This window comes from Chenopodium quinoa, unplaced genomic scaffold (assembly GCF_001683475.1).
Source record: "Chenopodium quinoa cultivar QQ74 unplaced genomic scaffold, ASM168347v1, whole genome shotgun sequence".
Classification (NCBI taxonomy): domain Eukaryota; kingdom Viridiplantae; phylum Streptophyta; class Magnoliopsida; order Caryophyllales; family Amaranthaceae; genus Chenopodium; species Chenopodium quinoa.
The window spans coordinates 824,884-834,924 of NW_018742861.1; the positions used below are offsets into that span (position 1 = coordinate 824,884).

The 10,041-nt window shown below is 34.2% G+C and overlaps 2 protein-coding genes across 2 annotated transcripts; one reads left to right on the forward strand and one right to left on the reverse strand.

The window, feature by feature from the left end:
• Window positions 1-493: 493 nt before the first annotated feature.
• Window positions 494-3,216, reverse strand: LOC110726109 (transcription factor CYCLOIDEA-like). The gene is made up of 2 exons (XM_021905568.1): window positions 860-3,216; window positions 494-680 (listed from the first exon to the last, which is right to left on the reverse strand). Exons 1-2 carry the CDS (start codon window positions 1,881-1,883, stop codon window positions 625-627), a joined length of 1,080 nt encoding a protein of 359 aa, XP_021761260.1. The 5' UTR covers window positions 1,884-3,216; the 3' UTR covers window positions 494-624.
• Window positions 3,217-9,124: 5,908 nt separating this feature from the next.
• LOC110726140 (zinc finger BED domain-containing protein RICESLEEPER 2-like) lies at window positions 9,125-10,041 on the forward strand. Its single transcript, XM_021905605.1, has 2 exons — window positions 9,125-9,921; window positions 10,035-10,041. Exons 1-2 carry the CDS (start codon window positions 9,125-9,127, stop codon window positions 10,039-10,041), a joined length of 804 nt encoding a protein of 267 aa, XP_021761297.1.

Consider the following 10,041-nt stretch of genomic DNA (forward strand, 5'->3'; position numbering starts at 1 on the left):
TATCTCCTTATATTTTAAGCATGTTCTGGCGTAATAAAATTTATAATCAAGATAATGGTACAATTGACAATTAATAGTTATAACATAGAGCTAATTATAAGAAATGGAGGAAGTAATTGGATTTTTAAAAACACCCTAGCTATTGACAGTTTGACAGCACATGAATTTTTAAACTATTTTTACATTTCAACTTAGAATTTTACCAAGTTATTTAGAAACAAGCTCAAACTGAAAGGACAGCTCTTCAATTACATTTATTTGTTACTACTATTTACAACTTGAAACATTTATAAATCCATAATACAATACATTTGATTTGAGCTATTAGTGATTACCAAGTAAATAAAGTAACATTAGAGACCATTAATTCTAAACACAATAATAACTTAAGTAAATCAAATTAAGAACTCTTGACAGAAAAAAAAAAAAAAAAAAAAAAAAAAAGGGTTTTCATACTATGCGTACATCACATAGTACATACCCCTCATGAAAGGAAGTGAATTATCCCTGTACTATAAACCTTGGCGAATTCAAATTCGAGGGGACAACAATGGTAATTGGAAGAGATAAAAACATACACCATTTTAGCTAGCTAGCTAGGACGACATACAACCATTGTGTTCGTTACTGCTGTGGGCCTTCCACCATGTTCCGTTGTGTCGAAATCGTGTAGCTTGGAGCTGCAATAATGATGATCATCAGTTAACAATAAAATTAATGGTACAATCTAGACGAATACATTTATAGATATGTCTATATCAAAATATACGTGTAACAATTTTTATGCTATAAATAAGTTTATCATATAGAAATGATGTACTATAATTATAGTATATGATTAGGTATTATGGAAATTTACCACTTTGATGACAAACTTCAAAACTTGGCTGATAGTTTAAAGTTGTTGTTAAAGGACTCCAATTTCCTGTAAGATTATCACCTCTAACTTCAAAATAATCATTGTTTCCTTCCTTAATGATACTTGTATTAGTGTAATTAACTTGTTCTCTACTTTGCTTTCTCTCTAATGTTCTTTTCTTTGCCCTTTCTCTTGCAACTTTTCTTTCCTCTTTTGTTGTTCTCTTTCTCTTCTTAATAACTTCATCTTTTCTAGCACATGATGACAACCCTCTCTTCTCCTTAGAACACCCTATTCTTTCCTCTTCGACTATTGTCGAATCCACTTCACAATCATCCGAGGTTGAGGATATGGTGGTGCACTTAGTAGTCACACCACTTGGGCTTCCATGCTTGCTTTGAACGAGCTCTTCGATGGATGACTTAGATTGTATCAACAACCACTCGACGGTTCTACTAGCCTTATCAAAGCCTAACATGTCTTGCAACTTGAAGAAAGGGCGAGCAACTTGAAGGGAGAGTCTCATTCTCCTATCTCTTAAACCATGAGCCGTCCTAATCTTGCTATGCCTATCCTTATTGGAAGTTCTCTTCCTCTTCATCAAACCGCCGTGACTAATAGCATTCTTATTAGAGCTTATGGTGTGGTTATTCATTTCATTATCTTCTACTATTCCATTGACCTCATCACCCTTGTTTGATGAATCATCCACTACCTTGCTATGATCAACTTCCAAGATGGAGGAATCGTCGGTCAAAATAGAGCTATTGTTAGCTAAGAAGGATTGTTGGATGAATTCAAGGTCATGGTTGATAACAAAATCGTCGATTTCATTGTAAATCAAAGGAGAAGGCAAGTGATAGTAAGATGTAGAGTAATGATTAGATGAATAATGATCATCTTGCTTGGAATTCGGGTTTGAATCATCAATAAGGTAGCTCAATATATTGTCCACATAAAGAATGGGACTAGTAGTACAAGTAGTTGTAATATTATTATTGCTCAAAGTAGAGGAGTTCAACATTATTATTGGGTGTAAAGACTAAACTATACTATTCTATGCGTTATTATCACACAAGGCAAGAACTAAAAAGAAACACTGAGAGCTATTTGAAAGGGAACTCTCAAAAGAAATTAGGAGAAGACTTTTTTAAGTAGAGCAATTCTTTTCAAGTGCCTTGTAGCATCAAGCAAAGTTGTTATAAGCTCGTTCGATCCGTCTTTTTCAATCTACTTTTCTGCAAACAAAGAATCAACTACAAAGCTTGAGATAATGGAGATGTTATGGAGTACAACACTAACATACACATGTGCCATATGTTGTTCAATGACAAAGACAAGTTATAAAAAAAACTAATTAATACCATATATGTACACTTAATCTATGTGATTAAGAAAGATGGATAAGAGATAAAATTTGCTAATTGACCTACCTTACACCATAATAATGGGAATAATTGAAGTGGGGTGGGGGAGCTCGAAAGAGACGCGACAATAAGCTTTAGAAAGGTAAAAGGAAAGAGGGGGAATAGATGATGGGAATGATGATGAGAAGATGAAGGAAGGAAGATATAATGAAGGAAATTAAAGGTAAGATGCTAGGCTAGTGTCACATCTCTTTTTTTAGGAAGGAAAAAGTTGGATGGTTGTGTTTGAGTTGTGTAGCAGCAACCATGAAAAGGAAATTAAAGGGTGGGGAATGAATTGAAGACCAATACAACAAAGACAATATGGCCAGAACTTAAAACATACAATAGTGTTCTTTGTTTTATGAATTGAAGTGACTAAGTGTGTGGATGATAACATTTAGTGTTTGTGTCTTCAAGGGCCTCTTCACGTGGGAGTCAAATGACTATCTTTGAGATGGATTTTGACACCCAAACTCCACCATCCCCACAACTTTTCAATGCTTTCTTACCAGCCTATATCCAACAATAATTACTCTGGCTTGTGGTCGCGATACATGATCAATCGAGGATCAACAAAATAGTCCAATCTCGTATTTGTATTAATGTATGCAGTACTTGAGAGGGTTGTGGTGCGAAATTTGGCAGTACCTTGGATGGTTGTGGTGGTACATTGTTCTTCATTCAGATAGAATTTCAAGTGGGTTTGTTGACTTATTGGTGTTGCATACATTATTAGGGAGTTGTGGTGGTTGAATTGATTGTAAAATTATGCCGTTTAATGGACTCAACCTATCAAGCCTTTTTGCTAACATGAAATAGACACACAAAACACGTATTCTATTAGAGTCCATCATATCATTGATAAGGACATAACACATATTTACCTTATGGAGTATTAATAATTATCTACAAATACATTATACCCCATATGGCCATATTTATTTCAAAATCCATTTGACCTTACCGAGCTGAAAATTTTAGTGGGATTTGATCACACAATCTTAAGGTTCTGAAATAAAAACCTTACCACTAAACTAAGCTATGCCTAGTCATTATAACCTTACCTTCTTGTACCTAATACTCGTACTTTATGGTACTCAAACGCCTAACCACTTATTTTGAATCGAAACCTTAGCTAATGTGATTGTGAGAATATATATATATATACACCCCCTTAGCTCATCTAACATAACCACGACTTTGATCGAGAAGCTAGATATACATATCTTATCATACTAGTGGTCCAGTACATACATACAGTTGTCATACTACTAGTTCAAATTTGAATATGACGTAATTGTGAATCCACAAGAATGACAAAGTCCCACCCTATATATCTAGGCGATATGTCCCTCGACTCCCTCATTACCTCCCTAAGTGTACTTACTGTAAGGAGCAATAGTGTAATTGATGTAAGAGATATTTTGAAGGCTCTTCTCCAATCTAGCTTGATGTTTGTTGAGCACACAAGACAATAATAAGTACAGGCATTGACCGTTCTAAACCCTATCTGAATCTGATTTTTTTTTTTAAAAAAAATAAAAAAATAAAAAAATATAAAAAAATAAAAACCTCTGAAACCATTTGCTGCACTTGGGCCCTTTAAACGCTGCATACCTACACATTAAGCAGTGAACTCCATTTTTTCAAGGGCTATTTTTTTTTTTCTTAGTAATAAATTCATAATATCTGTTTTAATTCCTTTAATTTATCATAATTTGTTGAGCCATTAATATTAAATATTATTGATTCTATAATATGGCAGAATCTTCTGAATTTTTTTGTCTGATAATTATGTTTTCTTAGTATCTTTCCATGAAAAGTCCTTTTGTTTTAATTAGGAAATGGAAAACAGGCTACTCCTTAATCTAAAGTCTGTGATATCACTGATATGAGATGTAGTAATCTAGACATGGTGAATTTACAATTATTGTCTCATAAGAAACCAATCAGATTAAATACTCACTTCATCTCTTTTCAAAAAGTAATTAAAAAATAAATCAATTATTCGTCCTATATTATTTTGCTACATTATCTCGGTTATTAATATTCCCTTTTTAGAAATTACTACATCCTTAAATTTTTTTCACTATAGTTTGTCACTAAAATTTAGCCTGGCCCGACCCCTCTCCTTTTTATCTTTCACTTTTTTCACATTCATTGTAAAGTATGTCCTGCGAAAACAATTCTCAAGTAGCACATAAATAGGGACGGAAAAAGTAACATAAATTTCTAGATTCATGGGTAATCACCATACAGTCCTTTTTACCAACCAATATTAACCCCATAAAATCAATATTTATCCTTTCTCTGAGCCCTATTCTATCAGAAAATACTCACTCATATACCCCATTTCATCCCCAATTAACAGTTAATCATCTTCACACATTTGCATATTTCGGAACAGAAAAGGCGCACCTTGTTGGTATGAGTAATACGAACACACAGAAATCGACACACACTTGAACTACGACCCCAGACTCATGTACAATTGACAAATTATTTATGAAACTAAATTAATAAAACTTTATGGAATAATTAAGTTTTGTACTGTATATATACAACAGCCTAATTAATCATCCCAATTATCATTAATTGTCACAATCATTTGGATACTTTTCTAATGTTGTACGTACATTATTTTTTCTTCTTTTCTGCTTTACCATGGGGACCTTGGGGGTTGTTAGACTAGTCTTCAAATGTATGTGAAATTGTAAATGTAGTACTTTTTCAGATTCTAGGTATACATATGTATATTGTTGTTGCAATGCCATTGGTGGCTATAGAGAATCATAAGAAAAGCAACTCGTTACTAGTGATTTCAGTCATCCCAGATTACATAAAAGTTCATAATTTGCATATCATTCAAAAAAAAAAAAAGACAAGCACATACAAGCAATAATGATTCTACTACATACTTCTGTTTCACAATGATGTTTACGATATATAGATTTGAGACGTCCATTTAAGTGTATTTTTAATTTCTCTTAATCTTAATTAAAGAAAAGTATAGTATGTATGTGACATAAAATGATGTATGTGGAGGTATAAATAAAGCCCTAGTGGAGAGCAATAATGTAAAGACAAGCAAAAAAAGGGGTGGCAAATGTGGCATAGAAAGCAAACCTTCTTTTGACTGTAGAAGAGGGCCTCTTATATTCCTGAATGAAGGTCATTTTCATTAAAAAGAGGTGAACAGCCTCAACACACTCTTTCTCTCTCTTTCAAGTAGTCAAGTAGTTACAGCTATGTGAGGGTGGTATCCATCCATCCATCTATCTCATCTTAAGCTTGCTTATACTCTATTTTCTTATTAGCATTTTCCTTCTCTCTCTCTTTCTCTCTCAAGCCTTTCTAATGGAATGTATGTTGTGTTCCCTCCAATGCCGCGTGCTTATCTATGAAAATGCCTCCCTAAATAATAGTATTTTATGTTAAAGGTGTCAATTCAAGTTATCAGTCGGTTAGGGGCAAGCCTGGTTAATTTAGGTCATTTCGGATTTGAGACATCAACCAAATTATTGAGTGGTTAATTTAGGTTCGCATTTGAGACGTGTCAAATTATTGAGTGATGCAGATGAAATTCATAAATTTGGGTTATTTTTTGCCTTCTCTATTTTGATATCAATGATGACGTATATTAAGAGCATATTGGATATTTACAGTGTAAAAAAAGTTAGATTATTTCTTAATGGGAAATTGCATACATATGCAAAATTTGTGAAATTTTTTAAAAAGGAAATTATTGATAATGAATATCTAAAGAACGAAGGATATAATCAATTAGATTTTGAATTAGATGTTCTAACAATACTTTTAGGTGTTTACGCAATAAAATTTGAAACTATGAAAGCTACCCTTTCTTTTACAACCTAAACAATAATGTGCTTTAGATTCGTATCTAATGTAATTGTGAAACTATTTGATGCAAGAACTAGCGTTAAGATCAATAAAGTAGGGTTAATGAGTCTCACTCAAAACATCATTTAAGTATGTGTTATGAGGAATTAAAGGGAGATATATTAGGTTACTATATTGCTTGTACTTGTAAAACTATGCACCACAATATTTCAAACCCTACTAAGCTAGCTAGTGCTTTCATTTCCACTTCATCTATGTCATGTCTAGTCTATATATCTATTTACATCCATATTTTTTTAAGATTTTTTTTTTTATCGTCAAGTACTACAAGTATTATATTTTTATGGAAATACGAGTAGTCCTTTTTAGGGCTGTGCAAAACTATCCGAAAAACCGAAAACCCGAAAAATCGAACCGTAACCGAACCGAAAAATTGGGTACCCGAACCGTTTAAAGAAAATGGGTCAGGTAACCGAACCGATAAGAATTTAATGGTTCGGGTAACGGGTACCCGTTAACACTGTTTCGGATACCCGAATGTCCCGAAAATATTTTTTTTCGAAATCTCAAATGAAAAATGTCAGTTTTTTTTTAGAAAAAAAAGAAACAGAAAATAAAGAACAAAAAAGTGAAAACCCTAAACTTCGTTCTTTTCTAATTTCTCAGTCATTCACTTCACTCAGCCTCCATCCCCCTCTCTCTCCTCCTCTTCTCTAATGTCTATGCCTCTGGTTCTCTAATCTCCATTCTCCATTCACTCCTTCATCTCCTCCATTGAAGCGGCTCTGAGCTTTCACTCCTTCATCTCCTCCATTGAAGCGGCTCTGAGCTTTCACTCCTTCATCTCCTAATGTCCTCAGGTAATTAACTAATTATCCCTTTGCCAAATCTAATTATTTGCAATGAATTGATTAAATTCAATTAAACTTAAACTCTTGTTTTAATTTCACAGATCGCAGATTCAGTTTAGGGCTCTGCGTACTTCGACTTCTCCATTGAAGCGGCTTCTGAGCTATACGCCTATACTCCTTTATCTCCTCCATTGAAGCGTACTTCGACTTCTCCATTGAAGCGGCTCTGAGCTTTCACTCCTTCATCTCCTACATTGAAGCGGCTCTGAGCTTTCACTCCTTCATCTCCTACATTGAAGCGGCTCTGAGCTTTCACTCCTTCATCTCCTCCATTGAAGCGTACTTCGGCTCTCCATTGAAGCGGCTTTTGAGCTTTCACTGTTGAGGTAATTTACATTTTATAGTATCTGACTATCTGTGGATTTTTCGAATTTGTAATTGTTTTTTTTTTCCTGATTTTTTATTGTGGTACTATTAATTTTTTTTTTTTGTTTTTTTTGGGAGGAATGGTACTTATTATGGTTTTCAGAATTGAGGTTTTTTTTTATTATTTTTTGTCAAGTTGTGTCTGTTAGATTTAGATGAGTGAGTAAGGTGAGATTTCTGTTTTTGATGTGGAAATAAGGTTGTTGAGAAAAAACAAGGATTCAGAGTGATGTTGTTGTGTGATGTTGCTAAGCATCTATGGTTGTTGTGTACTAATGTTGTTGAGCATCTATAGTGTTGTGTGATGGCTTCCTGTGTGTTGAGCATCTATAGAGTTGTACATGATAATCATGTAGTCCAATATGATTTATTGTAACATGAGTTAATTACAAGCATTTTAAGAAAACGTTTTAAGATTTATTGTAGTCCAATATGATAATCATGTAGTCCAATATGATTTATCTAGTTGCTTCTACTCAGGTTAATCTGTCAACGTATGGTTTAACAGAATTGAGTAATATTTGTCAGCTGAAATTTGGTTTAACAGTAACTTGTGTGGCTGTGTACATCATCTTTTGGACTCATTTTCAGTAATACTTGCCTAAGGTACTGCAAGGCTCACAGAGTGATTATATGGTGTAGTTGTACCAATAGTTTTTTTTATTTCACTTGCTTGTCTGAGATTTTATGATTGTGTATTTGTGTGACGTGGAAAAGTTTGTCCTGTTTGTTTCTAATAGACATATGTCCTAGATGTTCACCCTTTCAGCCCTCATATAGCTATGACTCATTCTTGTTATTTGTGTATACATGATTGAACTTATTTGTTTTTTTTTTCATTTGTAGGAGTGTATGGAATCTGGAAGTAGTGGGGATATGGAAGACTCATCGGCTACAAGTCAAGCTCCTCCAATTCCAAGTCCTCCTCCCGAGCCTTGGGAGTATGACCCTTGTCCAATGACGGAAAATAATGACCCCTTTGACCAGCAAAATCAATCAAACCAACCTTCTAAACCTGCTGATGCTGCTGCCCCCCTTAAGTGAAACTTTAAAAAAATCTAGAAAAAGGCGCTTTCCTCATTGGGAGCATTTTATAAAGAAGGATGGAGAAAACAAGGCTGAATGTATCTATTGTCATACATTCATTGGTTGTGCATCACTTCAAGGTACCTCCGGCATGAAGAACCACATAAAGTGGTGTAAGGAATACCCCCCAAACATTGATCAAAATCAGCAACTATTGTCCCTTAGTCAACAAACTCTTGATGGGAATCTCGTGGATCAAAAAAAAGGTAGACTTGAGATGTGGAAATTCAATCAAGAAGATAGTAGGAGAGCTCTGGCAAAGATGGTGATCATGGATGAAATGTCTTTTAGAATGGTGGAGCATGAAGGTTTTCGCAACTTTATGAAGGTAACGCAACCCTTTTTCATTATTCCTTCTCGATGGACAGTGACTAGAGATTGTTTTAGGATTTATTTGGATGAGAAAAAAAGTTTGAAAAGTTTTTTTTTAGTAAGTGCACTTCACGTATAAGTCTCACCACTGATACTTGGACTTCTTGCCAAAATATGAATTACATGTGTTTAACCTTATTGACCAAAATTGGAAATTGCATAAAAAAATAATTAACTTTTGTATAATTGCTGGTCATTCTGGCGAAACAATTGGTAAATCTGTCCAAAAGTGTCTACTTGAATGGGGTATTTCTAGAGTAATGACTGTCACTGTAGATAATGCAAGTTCAAATGATGTTGGCATTCAATATTTGAAAAGAAGGTTTGAAAGTTGGAAGACATTAGTTTTGGGTGGTCGGTTTTTACACATGAGATGTTGTGCTCACATATTAAGTTTAACCGTTAAAGAAGGATTGAAAGAAAGTGATGTGTCAATAAAAAGAATTCGTTGTGCTGTTAGGTATGTAAGATCATCGGGTGCTAGATTGCAAAAGTTCATGAGTTGTGTTAAACAAGAAAAGTTGGAGTCAAAACGTTTTCTTTGTTTAGATGTGGATACTAGGTGGAATTCCACTTTTTTAATATTGGAAGGTGCTTTGGCATATCGTAGGGCTTTTGATTTGCTTGAATGTTCAGATGGTGGTAAATTTAGGTATGAGTTACTTAAGACAGGCGGGGTGCCTGAACCTAGTGATTGGGATCGTGTTGCCTCTTTTCTTCCTTTACTTAAAATATTCTATGATGCTACTCTACGAGTTTCCGGCTCGTTGTATATCACCTCTAATGTGTATTTACAAGAACTTGTTGGGATTAGTGTGTTAATCAAGAAAAAAATGTTGAGTAATGATGCGGGGGTGAGTTTAATGGCTAGTGGAATGAAGAAAAAGCATGACAAGTATTGGGAAAATGTTGATAATGTGAATCTCTTGTTGTATATTGCTGTCATTCTTGATCCTAGGCGGAAAATGGGATATACTAAATGGGCAATTAATCAACAATATGATTCTGAAAAAGCTAAGTACTTGTGTGATAAAGTGATGCAAACTCTGAATGACATGTATGAACTTTATATTTCTGAAAACCCTCCAAATGAGTCTATTCTCCCTAAAACTTCTAATTTTTCGGAGGAAGTAGAAGATATGGATTCTGATGTAGATGTTGCGGAATTAGAGTTTGA